Source organism: Erinaceus europaeus, chromosome 16 (assembly GCF_950295315.1).
Source record: "Erinaceus europaeus chromosome 16, mEriEur2.1, whole genome shotgun sequence".
In the NCBI taxonomy this organism is placed as follows: Eukaryota; Metazoa; Chordata; class Mammalia; order Eulipotyphla; family Erinaceidae; genus Erinaceus; species Erinaceus europaeus.
In genome coordinates, this window is record NC_080177.1 from 36,383,279 (window position 1) to 36,406,276 (window position 22,998).

General features: G+C 38.3%; 1 protein-coding gene across 1 annotated transcript in view; it reads left to right on the top strand.

Moving 5' to 3' along the window:
* The window catches only part of ARMH4 (armadillo like helical domain containing 4), a 137,238-nt gene extending 115,084 nt beyond the window's left edge, over positions 1–22,154 (top strand). The window contains exons 6-8 of the mRNA XM_007519246.3: positions 5,206–5,237; positions 20,508–20,642; positions 20,882–22,154. Coding sequence (XP_007519308.3) covers positions 5,206–5,237; positions 20,508–20,642; positions 20,882–20,950 — 236 coding nt within the window. The 3' untranslated portion in view covers positions 20,951–22,154. The remainder of the gene's footprint in view (positions 1–5,205; positions 5,238–20,507; positions 20,643–20,881) is intronic.
* Positions 22,155–22,998: the final 844 nt, after the last annotated feature.

The window sequence follows — 22,998 nt, forward strand, 5'->3', positions numbered from 1 at the left end:
TAAATCAGGATCAGAGTGCAATGCGTTTATTTGGAAACGACCCTGGGAAGCATGGTGAGGGCGTGAGTAAGTGAGACAGGCTGAGTGGAGAGACATGGAGAGGAATACTCACGTGGGATTTCTTGCTGCTAGGAATTTTCTGGGAAGCTGTGTGGAACACAACTCTAGGCTGAGAGTTAATAGGATATGCTAGTTAAAATATGGCTTAAAGGTGTCCATATCCTAATCCCCAAATATTATCCTGAGAGTGTCAGTGAAGGTGTTTCTAAATGAAATTAATATTTGAATATGTAGACCAAACAAAGTAGAATGCCCTCCCTAATCTGCAACTGGCTCTCATCCCATCAGTTGAAGGCCTGACTAGAGCAGAAAGGCTGACCCTGATTTTTGAAGGGAGAGTTCCTCCTGCCTGACTACATTTGTGCTGGGACAATGGATTTTTTTCTGCCCTCAGAGTTAAACAAACATCAGCTCTTCCTAAGTGTTGAGTCTCCCAATTTCTGGGCTGGAACTACACCATCAGCTCTCCTGGGTCTCCAGCTTGTCAACTCACACTGGAGATCTTGGAACTGATTGTCAGCTTCCATAATTGCATAGGCCAATTTCTTTATATATACACACTCCTATTGATTTCTAGTTCTCTAGAGAAGCCTTTCTGATTCTGTATGTGTATGTGATATTCCAGAGTGAGCTTACCATCTCTTTTGATTTCACATTTCATCAATATGCTCATTAATCCCAAAGCTGGTCTTTAGTCTAGGTTTCCCCCAGATTTCATCTGCCAGCAAAAAAATCCACATGGATGTTGTATAGGAGTTTCAAGGTTTATATAATTGGAGTAAAATTTATTTTTCCTTCTCCCATCTGTTCCTGCCTTGTATATTCTGCTTCATAGTGTTGCCATGTGTCCTGACCTCATACTCAAGACCCTCAGCATTGTTTGTTCTGAATTTCAGGTTTCACTTTAGAATTCCTGCCACTCAAGGCTATTGTTCTCTAGTAGCACACAGAACCCCCAGTCTATGTTAGAATTAAAATCTAGTTTATTCTCAGATGTTTCACACACACACACACACACACACACACACACACACACACACACACACACACACACACACACCTATATGGACATACAGAAAGACTGTGAGAGAAAGAAGAAAAAGAGGAAAAAGAATGACATACACAGTATGACAGACAGAAACAGACTGGAAACAAGTTTATAGGGAGATACACATAGAGGCAGAGATAGAAGGACATTCTCCAGAGAGAGAGGGAGACAGGGCAGAGAAGACAAAGGTGCCAGAACAATAGACAAATTTACTAACACATATATATCCTGCCTCAATTTGAGCATACCTTCTTCTGCAGAACCCAGAAATGTCCTACCTAGTGCTAAGATATGGTCACCCTGGCATACATATCCACACCCATCCCTGAAGGGACTGTCTGGCATATAAGCAGATGTTCGCTTTAAAGCCGTGGTGGCTGGGCTCAAATTCCATCTCATACTTTTTTTTTCCCTTTAACTGTGTAGCTTTAGTTTTTCACTTAAACTCCATTTTTCTTTGTTTGTAAACTGGGGATAACCCGCCATGCAAACTTTTGGGGAGGTTCTCAACAAATTGAAATTATTAGCTAAAAAAAAAAAAGGCTGAATTTTTTTCTACCTTTGATCTTTTTTAGTGAGAGAAAATTTATGATGATGTCAGTTATAGATAATCAATAGCATCTTATTAGAAATGAAGGAAAGTTAAAAAATATTCTTCTCAGTGAGAAGTCTGGATACTTTTCAGCCAGTTTATAAAGAACTAAGAGTGTACATGGCAAAGTTATTTTGCCTGTAATTTCTTCTTCACTTTTTGCCACTCCTCCCTTTTTCTCAATAGATAGATCAGTAGAGGGCAGATTCTTGCTCCTGGACTCCTGTGTACACCAGCAGTAAATGAAGGAGACCCTGCTTTTAATAATCCATGTTGATCTTTTTTTCCCCCTGTGTTACCTCTCTTCCTGTTGGGAGACCAGAGACTTCATTAAATCATCATGCTGTCAGACTTGCATTCGGTACAATTTTAAGAAAGAAAAATGGAATCAGTGGGGTTAGGATAAACTGTATCTGTGGGCTGAGGAATTAATCAAATGGAAAGGCTCTTTTGTGCCCCACTTTCAGCCACCCAACCACTAATTTTATTAGCAAATATTTACAGTATTTTCTGAGGTTCTTTTCGGTGAGACTTGTTTTCTTTCCTTATTTTAAAATTAGTAGGAACTTAGGAATAATTATTGGAAAATCCTGAAAACACCCGGACTAAAAGAAAGTTGTCTATAGTTTTATAGACTATCAATTAATTCCACTGGCATTTTAATGTGCATATATATATATATATACTGTTTATACTCACTAACGTGGGCTCCCATTATACATATCCCATATTTTTCTTTACAATATGTAATTTGAGTAACACCATGCCATTAACTTAATAGCTCACCTGGATAGTGCGCCCATCTCACTGAAGGAAACTTTGTTGCTGTGGTGACTTTCCCTCTTTCTCAGTCTTTCTTTTTCTTTCTGAAAAAATTTGGGTTGGAGCATTGAAGCTCCAGCGTCAGCAAAAAAAAAAAAAAAATTTCTTTATGACATCTAAACTTCACATAAATTCGACTCTGTTAACATAGCCTAAAGATTTTAAAAATATTTTAAAATTTATTAATGAAAGAAATAAAAAAGGATAGATAGAGAGAGAGGAGAGAGAGAGAATGAGAGAGAATGAGAGAAAATATCAGAACACAACTCTGGTATGCGCTGATCAAGTTTGGAACATCATGCTTGAAAGCCCAATGCTTTATTTTCTGCACCACCACCTCCTGACTGCATATATATATATATATATATATATATATTTAAAAAATTATCTTTATTTATTTACTGTATAGAAACAGTCAGAAATCAAGATGGAAGAGGGAGATAGAGAGTCATATACACACACACCTACAGCACTGTTCCATCACTTGCAAAGCTTTCCCCGCTGCAGGGGGAGGAACTGGGGGCTTGAACCCAAATCCTTGACCATTGTAACATATGTACTCAACTAGGTATGCCACCACTGGGGCCCCTGACTGCATATAGTTAAAAATTTGAACTAATGTGTTTTTTTATATCAATACCTATGTTTGGATATTGATGTTGTTTATATGTTTATATATTTTTCTAAAACCAAACTTGAATAAAAATAATGAACCTTAAAAAACTTTGATATTAATTGCAAAATCCACTCACACTGCTAAAAGTTTTATCAACCCAAACCTTGATCATCAGTGTGATAGCAAACATTTCCATGTTTCCAACCCGAGAGAGCAGAGAAATGATGGTATTATTAAAAGAAATGGTTAGTTAGTTGGGAAAACTTATCCATGTGCAACTTTAAGTCAGAGAGTGGTTGGAGTTTCAGTGATTCTACTCCTTATTAACCATGAGCAAATCTTTTTTTTTCCTTTTGCTGATCAAATGATGCAATGTAGGGGTACAGTTGTATACATATGCTTTTTGTTATACTACTGCCAAAAATATTATTCCTAGAGTCAGATCATAAATGGAGACACCAGTTTCTTGGTGATATATGTCTTTTTTTATTGTCAGGAAAAAGCAGACTATGACCCATGGGTCATATCTGGCTTGCTGCCTGCTTATGTATGATTCATGAGCAGAGAATGTTTCTTTATATTTTAATATGGTTGAAAAATTAAAAATATTGTGACATGAAAATTATGAGCAATTCAAATGTTAGTGTCTATAAATAACATCTACTGGAACATATTCAAGCCCATTTAATTATGTGCTTTTTGTGACTACTTTCATACTTGAACAGCAGAATTGAGTAGTTGTGACGGAGACTGTACAGTCTGCAAAGCCCAAAGCATTTACTGCTTGATCCTTTACAAGAGAAATTTGGCAATCCCTGGTTGGCACTTTTTGGGAATCACTTCAGAGTCTCTGTCCTTTCCTGTGTCTTGAAGCTCCCAGAGAGGAAAGGACATTTGGAAAGGTTTTTTTTTTTTTTAATAATAAAGGTTAAACAAGATTGTGTTGATCTTCTCCCATTTTTGATACTTTAAAAAATGAAATTTTATTCAGTGATGGAACATTCTTATAAAGACAGTTACAGTTTTAAAGACACAACCACTAGCATCAGACCATTCTTAACATGGCTATTTTAATGCATGCTGTCATTTTGACTGGTGCTTCTTTCTACCCTTGACACACTTATTTTCAAATGCTTGTGTCATGCTCTTTGTAACGTTCATAGTTAATGCAGCCTTTTCTTGGTGGTCTATACATATAAATGACTTAATTATTTCTTTTTATTTATCTTTTATTAGTGGTTATTTGTGATGCAGTTACACCGTTTTCAGAGTATATAAGCTTCAGAAATACTTCCCTGTTTTTGGTGCTAGTTAAATGTTTCTTCTTCAAAGGTGATTGCAAATATTTTTCTTTGGGCCCAGTATTGGGCAACCTGGCCCATTGCCCTTTCCTACCTTGTTCAGTTATGACATTAACTTAAGTATAGAGTTCTCACTGAGCTTAAAAACAGAGAAAGATGAGGAACAAAACTGAGGAGAAAATATCAGATAAGAAATAAACTTGATATTTTATTTATTCATTTAAAAAATTCTATTTATTATTGCATAGGGACAGCCAGAAATTGAGAGGATAGAGGGAGACACAGAGGGAGAGAGACATAGAGAGACACCTGCAGCAAGGCTTCACCACTCGCAAAGCTTTCCCCTGCAGGTGGTGGCTGGGGACTTGAACCCAGGTCCTTGCACATTGTAATATGTGTGCTTAACCAGGTGCACTGCCACCCAGCCCCCTTAAACTTGATATTTTAAAGGTAGTTTTTTTCTCTTTTCTCAGACCTTCTCCCAAAGCATTTAATAATAGAAAATACATTTATCAATAAAATATTCTCTATTTTGATAAAAAGAATATATTTATGCTCTTTGCTGCCTTTTCACACAAATTAGAAAAAAGAACAATAATAAAATCTATATTCATGTTAAAAATGGTGACCTTTCTGCTATATCTCATTTAATTACACCTTTGTTATATCAAATTAATTTAATACTATGAAGTATAAATTATCAAATTAACATAATAAATATAAATAAAAGATTATTACTTACACTTTCTTCTCTTGTTTTTTCTAGTGAGAAATTGGATGGAAAAACTAAAAGATAAGGTAAGAGAAGCTTTTCTTTGATTTTATCTTATAAGGCATGACTGTGTCAAAATTTAAAAGATCATGATCTTGGTTCCATACTCCCAGAGAGATGAAGAACAGGAAAGCTTCCAGTGGAGGGGATAGGATTTGAAACTCTGGTGGTGAGAATTGTATGGAATTTTACCACTCTTATCATATGGTCTTGTCAATAATTATTAAATCAATAAAAATAAATTAAAAAATTAAAAGATCTTCAGAGTAGCAGATTTTTTTCTTTTTTTATTACTCAGACTCTGATAATCTCCAGAGATATAGGGCCACTTCTGATGTCTAGCAGGAAAGAAGTTCTTCCCTTTAAGTTACATTTTTTATAGCACTTGTTCTATCTTTATATTGTTTTAATTTTTTTTAAATTTATTTATTGGGAAATTAATGTTTTACATTCAACAGTAAATACAATAGTTTGTACATGCATAACATTTCCCAGTTTTCCATATAACACTACAACCCCCACTAAGTCCTCTGTCATCCTTCTTGGATCTGTATTCTCCCTACCCTCCCACCCCAGAGTCTTTTACTTTGGTGCAATACTCCAATTCCAGTTCAGGTTCTACTTGCGTTTGCTCTTCTTCTGATATTGTTTTTCAACTTCTGCCTGAGAGTGAGATCATTTCATATTCATCCTTCTGTTTCTGTCTTATTTCACTTAACATGAATTTTTCAAGGTCCATCCACGATTGGCTGAAAACGGTGAAGTCACCATTCTTTATAGCTGAGCATTCCATTGTATATATCACAACTTGCTCAGCCACTCATCTGTTGTTGGACACCTGGGTTGCTTCCAGGTTTTGGACATTATAAATTGTGCTGCTAAGAACATATGTGTACACAGATCTTTTTGGATGGGTGTGTTGGGTTTCTTAGGATCTATCCCCAGGAGAGGAATTGCAGGGTCATAGGGCAGGCCCATTTCTAGCCTTCTGAGAGTTCTCCAGACTGTTCTCCACAGAGGTTGGACAAATTTACATTCCCACCAGCAGTGCAGGAGGGTTCCTTTGACCCCACACCCTCTCCAGCATTTGCTGCTGTTACCTTTTCTGATGTATGGCATTCTCACAGGAGTTAAGTGGTATCTCATTGTCTTTATTTGCATTTCTCTGACAATCAGAGACTTGGAGCATTTTTTCATGTGTTTCTCAGCCTTTTGGATCTCTTCTGTGAAGAATATTCTGTCCATATCCTCTCCCCATATTTGGATGGGGTTATTTGTTGTCTTGCTGAGATTTGCAAGTTCTTTATATATTCTGGTTATTAGCCTCTTGTCTGATATATGGCATGTAAAGAACTTCTCCCATTCTGTGAGGGGTCTCTTGGTTTGGGTATTGGTTTCTTCTGCTGTGCAGAAGCTTTTTAATTTGATATAGTCCCATAGGAATGTGTTTGCCTTAGTCTTCTTTGTGATTGGATTCGTTTCATTGAAGATATCTTTAAAATGTATGTGGAAAAGAGTTCTGCCAGTATTTTCTTTTAAGTATCTGATAGTTTGTGGCCTAACATCCAAGTCCTTGATCCACTTGAAATTTACTTTTGTATTTGGTGAAATATAGTGGTTCAGTTTCATTCGTCTGCATGTTTCAACCCATTTTTTCCAACACCATTTGTTGAAGAGACTCTGCTTTCCTCATTTAATAGTGTGGGCACCTTTGTCAAAGATTAGATGTCCATAGGAATGGGGGCTTAATTCTGGGCTCTCAGTTCTATTCCACTGGTCAGTATGTCTATTCATGTTCCAGTGCTAAGCAGTTTTGATGACAATGGCCCTATAATACAATTTGAGATCTGGGAGTGTGATGCCTCCAGTTCTGCTCTTTCTTCTCAAGATTGTTTTGGCAATTCTAGATCTTTTCTGGTTCCAGATAAACATCTGTGGCATTTGTTCTATTTTCCTAAGAAATGTGGTTGGGATCTTGATGGGGATAGCATTAAATTTGTAGATGGCTCTGGGTAGTCTATTCATGTTGATGATGTTAATTCTTCCAACCCATGAACATGGAATATCTTTCCACTTCTTAGTGTCTTTTTCAATTTCCTTGAGAAGTGACTCATAATTTTTAGTATACAAGTCTTTCACATCTTTGGTTAAGTTTATTCCTAGATATTTGATTGTTTTTGTTGCTATAGTAAAAGGAATTGATTTCTGGATTTCAACTTCTATCTTAATGTTTGTATAGAGGAATGCAGCTGATTTTTTAAAAAATATTTTATTTATTTATTTAAGAAAGGATTAATTAACAAAACCATAGGGTAGGAGGGGTACAATTCCACACAATTCCCACCACCCAATCTCCATATCCCACCCCCTCCCCAGTAGCTTTCCCATTCTCTATCCCTCTGGGAGCATGGACCCAGGGTCATTGAGGATTGCAGAAGGTAGAAGGTCTGGCTTCTGTAATTGCTTCCTCGCTGAACATGGGCGTTGACTGGTCGGTCCATACTCCCAGTCTGCCTCTCTCTTTCCCTAGTAGAGTGTGTCACTGGGGAAGCTGAGCTCCAGGACACATTGGTGGTGTCTTCAATCCAGGGAAGCCTGGCTAGTATCCTGATGGCATTTGGAACCTGGTGACTGAAAAGAGAGTTAACATACAAAGCCAAACAAATTGTTGAGCAATCATGGACCCAAAGCTTGGAATAGTGGAGAGGAAGTGTTAGGGAGGGTACTCACTGCAAACTCTAGTATACTTCTGCTTTCTTACTTTGGTGCCATACTCCAAACTCAGTCAATTTCTGCTTTGCGTTTCTACTTCTTTTTTTTTTTTACATGCATAACATTCCCCAGATTCCCATTTAAAAATACAACCCCCACTAATTCATTCATCATTTTTCATGGACCTGTATTCTCCCCACCCACCCACCCACCTACCCCAGAGTCTTTTACTTTGGTGTAATACTCCAATTCCATTTCAGGTTCGACTTGTGTTTTCTTTTCTAATCTTGTTTTTCAACTTCGGGCTGAGAGTGAGATCATCCCGTATTCATCCTTCTGTTTCTGACTTATTTCACTCAACATGATTTTTTCAAGGTCCATCCAACATCGGCTGAAAACGGTGAAGTCACCATTTTTTACAGCTGAGTAGTATTCCATTGTGTATATATACCACAACTTGCTCAGCCACTCATCTGTTGTTGGACACCTTGGTTGCTTCCAGGTTTTGGCTATTACAAATTGTTGCAGCTGATTTTTTAATGTTAGTTTTGTAGCCTGACACCTTATTGTATTGCCTGATGATATCCAAAAGCTTCTTGCTGGATTCCTTAGGTTTTTCTGTGTATACTATCATGTCATCTGCAAATAAGGAGAGTTTGACTTCTTCTCTTCCAATCTGTATGCCTTTAATTCCTTGGTCCTGCCTGATTGCTATGGCAAGAACTTCCCACACTATGTTGAATAGTAATGGTGATAGTGGGCATCCCTGTCTAGTACCTGATCTGAGTGGAAATGCTTGCAGTTTTTTACCATTGAGTATGCTGTTGGCTGTAGGTTTGCTATATATAGACTCCATTATCTTGAGTAATTTTCCATCTATTCCCATTTTTTGTAGTGTTTTGATCATAAGGGATGTTGTATTTTGTCAAAGGCTTTCTCTGCATCTATTGATATGACCATGTGGTTTTTTTGTCTTGCTTTTGTTAATGTGGTGGATCACATCGATTGATTTACATATGTTACTTAAACCAACCTTGCATGCCTGGGATAAACCCCACTTGGTCATGATGAACAATCTTTTTAATATACTGCTGTATCCTGTTGGGTAGAATTTTGTTCAGTATTTTAGCATCTATGTTCATCAGAGATATTGGTCTATAGTTTTCTTTTTTGGTTGTGTCCCTGTCTGCTTTTGTTATCAGAGTGATGTTGGCTTCATAGAAGCTGGAAGGGAGTACTCTAGTGTATTCAATCTTCTGGAAGACTTTTAAAAGTAGAGGTATTCGTTCTTCTTTGAAGGTTTTGTAGAATTCATGTGTAAAACCATCTGGTCCAAGACTTTTATTTTTGGGAAGATTTTTGATAACTGTTTCAATTTCATTAGCTGTGATGGGCCTGTTCATGTTATCTACTTCCTCTTTACTTAGTTTTTTTAAGTTGGTAGATATCTAGGAAATCATCCATTTCTTCCAGGCTCTCTAGCTTGGTGGCATATAGTTGTTCATAGAAGCCTCACATGATATGTTGAATTTCTGCGGTGTCTGTTGTGATATCTCCTCTTTCATTTACTATCTGATTTATTTGGGTCTTCTCCCTTTTGTGTTTTGTGAGTCTGCCTAAAGTTTTGTGGATTTTATTCACTCTTTCGAAGAACCAACATTTACTTCTGTTGATCTTTTGTATGGTTTTTGTATTCTCAATGTTATTGATTTCTGCCCTAACTTTAATGATTTCTGTCCTTCTGGTTGCTTTAGGGTTCCTTTGTTGTTTTTCTTCTAGGTCTTTAAGATATGCAATCAGGCTGTTTTTTTGTGCTTTTTCTTGTTTCCTACTGTGTTGTTGTATAGCTATGAACTTCCTTCTCAGTACTGCCTTAGCTATGTCCCAAATATTTTGATAGCTTGTGTCTTCACTTTCATTGAACTCTCAAAAACATATTGATTTTCCTTGATTTCCTCTTTGACCCAGAAATTGGTAAGAAGTGTACTGTTTAGCTTCCACATTTTGGGACTATTACTAATCTTTTGTTGATTGTTAAGTGTTAGCTTGATTCCATTGTGGTCTGAGAAGATGCTTGGGATTATTTCAATGCTCTTGAATTTGCTGATGCTGTCTTTGTGGCCTAATATATAGTCTATCCTTGAGAATGACCCATGTGGATTTGAGTAAAATGTGTATTCCAGTTTCTTGGGATGAATGACTCTGAAATTGTCCAATAGTTCTAGTTAATCTATCTCTTTGTTTAGCTCCCTTATATCTTATTGCTTTTCTGCCTGGATGATCTGTCAAGTTGAGAGAGTGGGTGTTGAAGTCCCTTACTATGACTGTGTTGCTGTTAATATATTGCTGTAGCTCTTTCAGTAGAAGTTTGATGTATTTAGATGGCTTCTCATTGGGTGCATAGATGTTAATAATTGTTTAATCCTCTTGATTGACTGATCCTCTGAGCATTAAGTAGTGTCCATTCCTATCTTTTTTAATATTTTCTAATTTAAAGTCTATCACGTCAGATATGAGAATAGATGTTCCTGTCCTTTTTTGTGGGCCATTGGCTTGTATGATTGTTTTCCATCCTTTCACTTTAAGTCTGTGTTTGTCTTGTTGAGTTAGGTGGGTTTCCTGTAGACAGTATATTGTTTGGTTGTGTTTTCTGATCCATCTTCCTACTCTGTGTCTTTTAATAGGTGAATTCAGGCCATTGACATTTATTGATATCAAAGATTGAAGTTTTTTTTAAGTATTTTATTTATTTTATTTTTGAAAGAGATGCAGAGAGAGAAAGACACAGAGAAACACCAGAGCACTGCTCAGCTCTGGCTTTTGGTGGTGCGGGGGATTGAATCTGGGACTTCGGAGCCTCAGGCATGACAGTCTCTTTGCATAACCACTATGCTATCTACCCCCCAAAGATTGAAGATATTTTAACGCCATTCTTGTAGAGCTTTAGGGTGTTCTGTTATATGGCTTGTTTATCGTGGTCTGACTCTATAGGAGACCTTTCAGAACTTCTTTTTGGGAAGGTTTGGTGATAGTTGATTCCTTCAACTGTTACTTGTCTGAGAAGGTTTTTATGCCTCCATATAGTCTGAATGACAGTCTAGCAGGATATAGTATTCTTGGTTGAAAGCCTTTCTCATTGAGCACTTGATAGGTATCTTGCCATTCTCTTCTGGCCTGTAGTGTTTTTGTGGAGAATTCTGCTGCTAATCTTATGGTTTTCCTCTGTAGTTGACTCTGTTTTTCTCTTGCATCATTCAGGATCCTTTCTTTATCCTTATTCCTTTCCAGTCTAAATATGATGTGTCTTTGTGTCTTTAAGTCTGGGTTAATTCTGTTTGGGATCCTCTGGGCTTCTTGAACTTTATGTCTTTGATGTTGTCTAGACTAGAGAAGTTTTCAGCTATTATGTCTTGAAGAATGCTTTCTTCCTCTCCCTCTCTTTTTTCCTCTGGTAAGCCAATAATGCGTATATTGTTTCTTTTGAAGTCATCCCATAGGTCTCTGTTTTTGTTTTCAGCATCTCTTAATCTCTTTTTGAGATCTTTTACTTATTTTTTAGTTGTCTCTAATTCGTCCTTGATTTTGCTAATTCTGTCTTCAGCCTCATTTATTCTGTTTTCTCTCCCCTGTACTATTCTTTGGCATTCATATATTTTGTTTTCCTGTTCTTATACTGTTTTAGCTTGTTCAGCTAGTTGTGTTCTTAGCTCATATATTTCAGCTTTCAGTTCTCTAATAACCTTGAGATAGTTAGTGTTTTCTTCCATTTGTTGTTCTTTCATTTGTTGTTCCTGTATTTCTGATTACAATTCTTTCAAACTCTTTACTCACTCCTGTGATTTGGATGTTGACCTCATTATTTTGTGCTTCACCCTTTGAGTGTCTTTTAGGTTGACTCTTGTCCTGGTTCATTTCTCCAATATTTCTTATTGTTGGTTTAACCATTTTATATAGTATGTTATGAGGTCCCTCTCTCAGTACTTTTCAAATTCCTGATCACTATTTCCTGGATTGACTTGTGTCTAAGTAAGGTAATTAAAGGGTTCACAGTTGTGGAAATTGACAGTTGTTTCAATAGTATTTTAATCCCTGAGTTGGAGCTCAGTGGCTTAAAAGCCTCTTTTGTTCATTTTCTTCCCTGTAGGCTATGGGAAACTGAGGGTTTTTAAACTATAAGTAGGCTTCTTAGCTTAATCACTGACTCCTGATCAAGAGATAAAGCAGGGTGTGGCAGAGATAATCCAGTGATTATGCAAAGAGACTCTTATAGCTGCACTGCTATACCAAGGAGGTATAAGTCTTCTCCTGAGTTTCCTGGTTAGATCTCTGTCCCCTGGTGTCTCTCCCTGCTGCTGCTCCAGGTTCTGAGGGCAGTAGCAATGGAGACTCAGAGTTGCACTTGGTGAGTCTCCAGGGAGTCCTCTCCTCTCTTTAGCCGTCCCCTTCTTGGTGGAACAGACTGGAGGTGGTGTCTCAACTGATAAACTGCCTGACTGTTACCAGCCACTTAATCTATCCCATGGCTCCTCTCTGTCCACCAGCCACACCATGTGTTTGCACTCACCTGTGATTTGGTGGGTCCTTGAAGTTGTTCTAGTTCTGTCTTATTTCAGTCCCAGGTGGTCTCCTTTGGTATTGCTAGTTGATCCATTTAATTTTTTTTATTATCTTTATTTACTGGACAGACAGCCATAAATAGAGAGGGTAAGGGGAGATAGAGAGGGAGAGAAAAGGAGACACCTGCAGCACTGTTTCACTATTCAAAAGCTTTCCCCCTGCAGGTAGGACCCGGGGGCTCAAACCTGGGTCCTTGTGCATTATGACATGTGTGCTCAGTCAGGTTTGCCATACCACCTGGCTCCACACTAGCTATGTGTTATCCTTTGGAGAATTATTTATTCTTATGAAGGCAACATCTGGTATGCTCAAATGAGTAATAAATATCTTCACCATTACCAAAATGGATGTCCTTTTACAAAATTTCAGGAGCATAACCCTATTCTATTTGAATTTCTTGTCCCAATATAAAGCTAGATCACCTAGTAGAGAATTGGACTCATAGGCCTCAGGTTTCTAGTTCAGTCACCAATAGTGCATGTACCAGAGTGATGTTCTGTCTTTTCTCTCTTTTATGTGAAGCTCTCATATTTGATACATGAAATCAATATTTAAAAATATTTTAAAACTGGATCTCTCTGTATGAGGAAGGAATACATTAGGGTTTGGAATGCTCAGTTCTTCTGATCCAAAGGCAAAAACTGTTGAAATTGATTTAAAAATATAAGATTGCAGTGGAAAAAGCATCCTTACACCAAGGGGCAGAGGTCCACCTGAAAACTTTTGATTACCTGAGCACTCTCTTTAGACCCACTTTCATAGGATCTATCTCTGTGCTATTGAGTGATAATGAGCTGACCTTTCTGGAATGGTCAACTAGAGGAAACCATTTTTCCAATGCTGCATTAATTTACAGTCTGTAACTGTGATTGACATTGTTTTCCAGATTCATTATTTTTATTTTCCTTTGATTTCAACATTCCAACTTTTCATTTTTAGTTACTTCACAATTTAAATGTGAATTACTTATAAAAATATTGATGGAGTCCTAAATTCTTTGCTGTAGCCTCTGTCAGATCCCATTATTATAACCCAGCTCAAATTTACCTGGGAGTTTAGATAAATGATGTTCATTAATCCCCAGTGCACTCGTCTAAGAATGTACTTTGCTTGATGGAATTCCATATCTTTAAAAAAATATTGGCAGGAGTAGGAAGATGGCAGAGCTGTGACTAAGCTCTGTGAAATGGAGACAGCAGGGGCAACAACAACCAAGGGAGCTACACAAACCATCAGAGCAATCAGTGAAACCCAGAAAACCCAGAAATAAAAGGAGAGAAGCCCGGGGGACACTGGAGCTGAGATAAGAGCATCTTAGAGGTACAGATCTCTTTCTCAAAGGGTTCAGTGCTTCGCAACCAATTGGACCCTAGACAGAACTAAGAAATAAAACTGCACTTGAAATCTACTCTAAACAAAGTCTACTGGGCTTGTTTCCCCTCACCAGGAACCCACAATGCTTCCAGAGACCTACCCTGGTGGCCCACAGTCTCTCAACAGGAGTGGACACATCTAGGAAAGGAGCTGGCCCACACACACCAGCATTCCAGGGACCACAGTGTGACTGCCTGAAGCTGAACTCTGGGTGTGACATATCCCTGCCATTCCTAACCAACCATCCATATCTGAAACCTCAACACAATCTGATATCTTGGCAACAGACAGAATGGGGAGATCGAAAAAATCCATACCAGGGCCAGGCAGTGGCACACATGGTTAAGTGCACACATTAGTCAAGGTGCTCAAGGTCCTAGGTTTCAGCTTCTGGTCCCCACCTGCAGGGGGAAAGCCTTACAAGCAGTGAAGCAGGTCTGCAGGTGTCTCTTTGTTTCTCTTCCTCTCTATTCCCCTCCCCTTTCAATGTCTGTCTCTATCCAATAATAAATAAATAAAATATTAAAAAAAAAAGAAATCCGACGGGGGTAGATAGCATAATGGTTATGCAAAGGGACTCTCATGCCTGAGGTTCTAAAGTCCCAGGTTCAATCCCCTGCACCACCATAAGCCAGAGCTGAGCAATGCTCTGGTGTTTCTCTCTGTGTCTTTCTCTCTCTGCATCTTTCTCAAAAATAAAATAAATAAAATACTTTAGTGGCCTGGGAGGTGGTGCAGTGGGTAAAGCTTTGAACTCTCAAGCATGAGGTCGTGAGTTCGATCCCTGGCAGCACATATGCCAGAGTGATGTCTGGTTCTTTCTCTCTCCTCCTTTCTCATAAATAAATAAAAATCTTTTTTAAAAAATGAAATCCATAGCAACAGCAAATCAAGAGAAAAGTCCAGAAAAAAGTGAGGTTGTCTTCTTTGTATCCTCTTGGATGAAACTTGAGGACATCATGTTGAATGAGATAAGCCAAGAAGAGAAAAAAATGAGTATCAGATGATCTCACCTTTTTAGTGGGACTTAATAAAATAGGGGTATTTTTCAGTTTTTCTGTATTAGTATTAAGATCAAAACTATGAGTGACAGATAAGCCCCAAGACAGTGTCTTTACCAAGATAAAAATTTGTCTCATATTTATAAATCTGAAGTAAAGGGTTAATAGGGAACAATACTTACTGGGTCTCAGATTCTTTCTATCTTATGCTTTACTATTTATGATCATATCATGGCCAAGGTTACCTCTTGGTTCTGATGGGTGTTCTTTGATCTTAGTTCACTTTTTAAAGGTTTTTTTAATTTATTTAAAAAAGGAGACATTAACAAAACCATAGAATAAGAGGGGTACAACTCCACATAGTTCCCACCACCAGATCTCTGTATCCCATCCCCTCCCCTGATAGCTTTCTTACTCTTTATCCCTCTGGGAGTATGGACACAAGGTCATTGTGGGATGCAGAAGGTTGAAGGTTGAGGTGGTACGCGTTGCATTGATTAGGTTGGGATCAGCGGATGCAATATTATTTGGTATGAATTGAGAGAAGCATGCAGGAAAGTGAGCCCCACCCTAAGGTTCCAGGACTGGGGGAAATACAGGCTCTGTAGTGGAAATGTGAGGTTCCTGCTATCTTAGGGCTTAAGGAGACAATAGATAGTTATTATTATAATCACATTGTTTGGTAATTGGGTTAACTTTGAAAATCCCTTTGTTAGGATTTGCTGTATAATACCCAACATCACTATAATTTATGTCCTTTGACATTATTTGTATATAGCTGTGCCACTGGTTGCTTCTGTTCTGCCTGGTGTAGTCTTTTGAGAGAGTCAACATATCAAAGACTCAGCCCATGTATTAAAAAGACTGAGTCTGTGCTTTAAAAAGTTTGAGACATACAATCAATTTCCCCCTTTCATATTAATTAAATAGAGATTTATATGACTACAAATTAATAGGAGTGTACATAAATACCATTCCCACCACTGAAAGACTGTGGCCCATCCCCCACCCCACCTCCTGCTGCCCAGGGAAGCTGAATAGATCCTCAGCCTCACCACAGGGTTTTTACTTTGGTGCTCTACTCCAGATTTAGTCAAATCCTGCTTTTAGTTTCCCTTTCTGTTCTTCTTTCTCAAGTTCTGTTGATGAGTGGGATCATCCCATACTCATCTTTATCTTTCTGACTTAGCTCACTTAACATAATTCCTTCTAGCTCTGTCCAAGATGGGTCAGAGAAGGTGGGTTCATTGTTCTTGATAGCTGCATAGTATTCCATTGTGTATACATACCACAGCGTTCTCAGCCACTCATCTGTTGTTGGGCACCTGGGTTGCTTCCAGAATTTAGCTATTATGAATTGTGCTGCTATGAACATAGGTGTATCTTTTTGGTTGGGTGTTATGGAGTCCTTGGAGTACATTTCCAGGAGAGGAATTACTGGGCCATATGGAAGGTCTATGTCTATCCTTGTGAGAGTTCTCCAGACTTCTCTCCACAGAGATTGGTCCAATTTACATTCCCACTAGCAGTGCAGAAGGGTTCCTCTGTCCCCACAGCCTATCCAGTATTTGTTGCTGCTGTCCTTTTTGATGTATGCCATTCTTTCGGGGCTGAGGTGGTATCTCAATGTTGTCTTTATTTGTATTTCTCTGACAATCAGTCACCTGGAGCAATTTTTCATGTGTTTGTTAGCCTTTTGGATCTCTCCTGTAGTGAATGTTCTGTTCATATTCTCTGCCCATTTTTGAATGGGGTCATTTGCTTTTTTATTGCTAAGTTTACTGAGCTCTTTGTATATTTTGGTGATTAGTCTCTTCTCAGATGTATGGTATGTGAAGATCTTCTCCCATTCTGTGAAGGGCCTCCTTGTATGTGTGATAGTTTCTTTTTAGTTCATTTTCTAGCCAGATGGAAGGAGGGGAGGTTGAGACTTAAGAGAATAGTCCCCCTTAAAAGAAAGATAAAATTACTCTGGGACATTTGAAATTTTCTGTAACTCCTGAGGGGAGTATAACCTTATTTGACAGGACAGGGAGTAATTGCTAGGGGAGAGGGAGATACAGAGGGAGAGATAGACACCTGTAGTAGTTGCTTCAACACTACTGTAGCTTCCCCCCAGCAGATGGGGATTGGAGGCTTCAAACCTAGGTCCTTGCACGTGGTAATGTGTGTGCTTAGCCAGGTGTGGCACTGCCTGGCCCCCAGTTCTGCTTCCCCCCTTTTTTTCTAAAGGACATTTATTGTTCCTATTACTTTTCTTTATTTTAAAAATATTTTTATTTATTTATTATCAAGGGGAGGAGGAGAGAGAGATGGAGAGACACCTGCAGCCCTGCTTCATCACTCATGAAGCTTTCCCCCTGCAGGTGGGACTGGGGACTTGAACCTGGGTCTTTTGTGCATTGTAATGTGAATGCTTAACCAGGTGCGCCACCATCTGGCCCCAACTTTTATTTCTTTGTTTGGGGGATTAATGGTTTACAGTGAAATACTGTAGTTGGTACATGTGTAACATTTCTTAGTTTTCCAAATCGCACTCTAACCTTTTTTTAAAATTTTTATTTATAAAACAGAAACATTGACAAAACCATAAGATAAGAGGGGTACAGCTTCGCACAGTTCTCACCATCAGACCTCCGTATACCATCCCCTCCACTGATAGCTTTCCTATTTTTTAACCCTCTGGGAGTATGGACCCAAGATCATTGTGGTATGCGGAAGGTTGGAGGTCTGGCTTCTGTAATTGCTTCCTCACTGAACATGGACGTTGACAGGTCAATCCATACTCCTAGCCTGTCTCTCTCTTTCCCTAGTGGGGAAGGGCTATAGGGAAGCGGAGCTCTAAGTCACATTGGTGGGGTTGTCTGTCCAGGACACTCTAACCTTTTAAAGACACATAGGCACACAATAATTTTGAACAGAGAAAAGATAACAAGTAAAATTAATAGTTTGAAAATTGTGTACATGGCTATTATTCATTTTCTTTCCTTCAGGCAATTCTAAAAGAATAATATACTTTCATTTAGAGCAGTGGTAAGATAATATTTGAAGATGATTGGTGCTTTGTTCTTATTTTGTCATCTATTTATAACTTTATTTTTATTTATTTATTCTTTTTTGGATAGGACAGAGAGAAATCAAGAGAGGAGAGACAGAGAGGTGGAGAGAAAGATAGACACCTGAAGACCTGCTTCGCCACTTGCAAAGTGACCATTTGCAGGTTGGGAGCTGGGGGCTTGAACTGGGATCCTTACACTGGCCCTTGCTCTTTGCCATGTGCACTTAACCTTCTGCACTACCACCCAGCTTCCTCTATTTGTAGTTTTAGAACACAGGCAGATGCCACAGACAGATATTCAGGCAGACAAACACACACAAGAGAGTTTAAAAAAAAAGATAAATTAAATGATTTTTCAAATGAAATCTATATGATTTAAATCTCAAAACAAGAAATCTAAATGTATAAATAAAAATATGGACAGAATGACAAGTTTTTTGATACTCATGTTGTTGTTGTGGGGTTGTTATAAAGCACAAGGAAACCCACAAAGAAGTTAAGTTGAGCTTCCAAAAGCTCAAATATCCTTTGCGAGAAAAAAAATGCCATGTTATGTCTAACTTACTGGGTTTAATGTTGATCGTCTTTCAACATGTATATATGTCTCCATGCACTTGGAATGGTGCGATTAAAAATTATTCACGTTTTTGGTGAAAGCATCACATTTTTGAATTGACCAGTGTTTTTTCACATGGAAAATTACAGATTTTTGTAAGCCTCAAGTAATTCTGGAAAATTTTTTTTAAGTCTGGGTTTTTGCAAAGCATTCTAATGTGTTAAAAAATTACTAGGTTTTGTGTCTTGGGGAAAAATAGTATGCTGATGAACAATGTTATTGTTTTCAAATTAATGGAAAAAATTCCATACTGTGTCTGAACTGGAGACTATGGAAAGCAAAACCAGTAAGTGAGCTGACTGTGGACAAGAAGGGACTATAGGTTTGTGTGGTCTCATCTATTCCTTTGATTTACTTCTATAAATGTTTTGTTTCTGGAGCATACAGTCTGTACTTAAAAGACAATTTTGATTTTCTGTTCCTTTGGTTTTTTTTTTAAATTTATTATCTTTATTTATTGGATAGAGATTGCTAGTAATTGAGAGGAAGGTGGAGAGAGACAGAGAAACACTTGCAGCCCTGCTTCACCACTCACAAAGCTTTCCCCCTGTAGGTAAGGACTGGAGGCTTGAGCCTGGGTCCTTGAGCATTATAACATGTGCACTCAACCAGATGTGCCACCACTCAGCCCCAACTGTTTCTTTGTTTTTGACTCATACAGAGACAGGCTAGAAACAGTCTGTACTACATTAGAAATAGTCAAATAAATGAATAGACTCATGAATCCTTCCCCCCAAATAATGACTACCTAAAATATTTACTACAGTATTTAAAAATTTATAACTCATGCATTTTTGCAACATATGTGCTCAACCAGGTGTGCCACCACCTGACCCTTAGCTCATGTATTTTTATATGGGTAAATTTCTAGAAGGATCTACTTGAATGGCAAATCCTGTCATGGGTTCTGGTTAGTACATACCCCTCTGACCTCAGAGTGATGGTCTATCCCAAGACTGGTAGGTCCTGGGTTCAAGAATCTATGGAGATCATACTGCTCACTTAGGCCTGAGGTGTCCATAGTGATACCTTGAGGATATTAAAAGCATATAAACTGATAACCTTGAGGCTCTTGTGACAGTGCCAGTGTCATTACCTTATCTTTGTGTACCTCTCTGTTGTTTCTCTTCTCTCTCTCTCTCTCTTTTTTTTTGTTGTTGGTGCTGTGTATGCTGAGAATTCCTCCTCCCCCCTTCATTGATCTTGCTTGCTGGGCAGATTCTTCTTTTATTTATTTATTTTTATTTTTATGGAAGTCAATCAGTTTGTTCATTTTCTGTGCCTATTCTTTTTTTCCTTATCTTTTCTGCCTGTGTTCCAACATCTGGAATCTTTCCATTTTTTTCTTTTTACAGGCCTTTCTATTTTTTGTTGTTTCTCAAAAGTTCTCACATTTTTACTTGTAAGCTAATTTCCTTCCTTTCCTTTCTCTAATGCAGTTAAGATTGTGAGAGTGGACCACCCATGTCAAAGTCCTCTTCTGGCCCTCTAAGAAACATAATGTTCCAGGGGGGCACTTATTCTCCCGTGGAGCTTTACTCAGACTAATATTTCCAATATATAGCACTTTAATAATCTTGGCATTCCCAGAAGCTTACTTCATCCATCTTTAATACAAATTACATTTCTGTCAACACAACCTGATGCTGATAAATGTGCATAAACAAGTGGCCTGAGGTATAGCTGATTTATTGCAATACTTGTTCTAAGTATTTGAAATATCTAAAAAAAATTTTACACCTCGTTCTGTGTTGCCATCTCCCTAAAAACCAACCTTATTCTAGGTCTGTTTTATTTTGTAGCAAAGCAGACAGCAGAATTTAAGAGTGTCTAAAATCTTGCTGCCATGCAGTAGAAATGAGACATGCAGATCAGTGGCCTGGTTAACATCCTGATGCATAATTCCTTTTCTCTGCAGGCTGGTTACTTATCTGGGATGCTGGTGCCTGTTGGAGTTGGGATAGCTGGAGCCTTGTTCATCTTGGGAGCACTGTACAGCATTAAAATTATGAATCGCCGGAGAAGGAATGGCTTCAAAAGGCATAAAAGAAAGGTATGCAGCAGCAAGCCCCAATTAGTTTCAGAACATTCTTTGCTCCTCTAATTTGCTTAGTAAAGCACACAGGGCTTAATGGTGCATGAACAATATTGACATGCCCAGTGGTTCAGATTAGCTACTGCAGATACTTCCTCTGCTTGGTCTGGTCTGTCAGTGTATCTTTCAAAGGAGGCCTGTTTCTTAGCTTTGTTATATGGAAGAGTTTAATGCTTTTGTGTTTTCTTTTCTTCCAGCAGAGAGAATTCAACAGCATGCAAGATCGAGTGATGCTCTTAGCTGACAGCTCTGAAGATGAATTTTGAATTAGACTGGAGTTTAATCGGGATATTTGACAATGTTAATATTTTAGTTGTTATGGGGAAGCAGTACAGAACAACATTCTGCCGCTATTGCTGCTGTCAGATCATTATTCCCTTATGCTGGGTAGTAGAGTTTTCTCTTGTACTGAGCAGAAAGGCATGTTGTATACTAAATGTAGGATGAAGTGTTTGTTTTTACCCTGTAGTGAATTTTCCACAACCACAGGCAACAACTCATAAGTATGCAGCATATGTGTTGTTCAGTAGGAATTGCTAGGTTAGGTAGGATAAATATTTTGTATTTTTCCACAGAGTATTTTCTTTGGTTTGGAATACCTGCACTAAGTATACTAGTTATGGCTGCCAAGACATGCTTGACTCTACAACACAATTCTTTAACAAAGAGTAATTTGCAGTTATTGTTCTTTACTGACTTGATTAGGCTCATTGGTCAAGGTGCATACTCCATTTGCATCACAACTAGCAGCAACTCAGGATGAAATACTTTTCATCCAGATCTTTCAGCATATTAGAGTTATATCTAGATCTGTATGTATCTTGTATTATGTATATTAACCTCCCAGTTTTATTATTTCCTTTTCTGTTCTCTTTATTGGCAAGGAAAAACAATGCACCAGAAATAACATTAAATTGGTTCTTAGTCTCGATAGAATCTTGCCTTCTTATATAGGGTAATGGAGTCCAGTAGGTCTATCAATAGAAATACATGTTTAGCATTAAGAGATCATTTACTGTATCATCCAACTTCGTCAAGAAGAATTGAGAAAGAACTCAAGAAGAAAATGAGGGTAGGCAATGGCGGGGGACATTTGGCTCTGCCACTTGGCTCTGATTGCATAGCCACTGCTCTGAATTAGTTGGAGCACTGCTTTTCTGTGCCCATGGTCTTGGCTGTGGGATGACTGGGTCACCACTGGACTTTATTTGACTTTATTAGGAAAACATTCATTCTGCAGTAGAAGCAGGCTCAGTGATCAAAGGCCTGGCACTGATGGGTTATACAAAACCCTCTTCTCTCAGGGCGTCTTGTTTCAGGGATGTTGGATTATGTTAGGTTATATCTTACTCCTCTTGGCTGTAACTCCTTGCCATATCTTTTGAATTTGGGTACTTGGGACTTTCAACAAATTCAGTTGTGGGGTCAAAACTTATTTCCATGAAAGAATAAAGATTACTAATAGTTGTACTGTGGAGAACTAAGTTGTTTATATATTAGATCAACTATGTTCTACCATATTTAAGATGTACTGCTGTTATTCCTTGTAGTGATTGTGTGACATGCTTTTTCTCCTAGTTGACTGAAGACAGAACTGAAACTGAGAAGTGAAATTATCTGGGCTGAATGACTCAGCTGGTATGCTAATTTGGACCGTTTTTCCAACTTTCAGTAGAACCACAATTTTTATTGGTTGGTTCAGATTATTAAGAGAATCTGAAAAGTTTGTCATGTTCTAAAGAAAACCCAGAGTGCTGGTCTGTGGTGATGGTGTAGTCTTGATTCAAAGTAGTAAATCAGGTGCTGATATGAGTTTCCCTAGGGGAAGACATCTGGATACTCATTTTTGAACATTAAAAACCAGGTATCAAGGGTGAACAAAATAGTTCACTTGGATAGTGTGCTGCTCTGCCATGTATGCAACCCAGGTTTGAGCCTGGCCCAACTACAGAGAAGGAAGCTTTGTGTTGTGTAGTCTCTCTCACTGTCTCACAGTCTCTGCCTTCTCTGTCTCTTTCTAAACAAACAAACAAAACCAAAGTCAAACAAAGCAAAACCAAAAATCAGCTCTTTAATTTAACAACAAAGCTAAGACATTTAACAGTGAAACAAAGCTTTCTGGAAAGGGGCTGGTAGCTGCAGCTTCAACTGAGCTGTTTAACACATCTCCCTAGCCCCGACTGCCCAATTGCAGGTATCCTAGCACAGGGACAGGGAATATACCTTTTTTTTCCCTTTTTTACCAGCTCAGCTCTGGTTTATGGTTCTTCTTCTAGCGTTTGCCCTTCTTCTGTAGCCAGTCAACAGGTCAGGT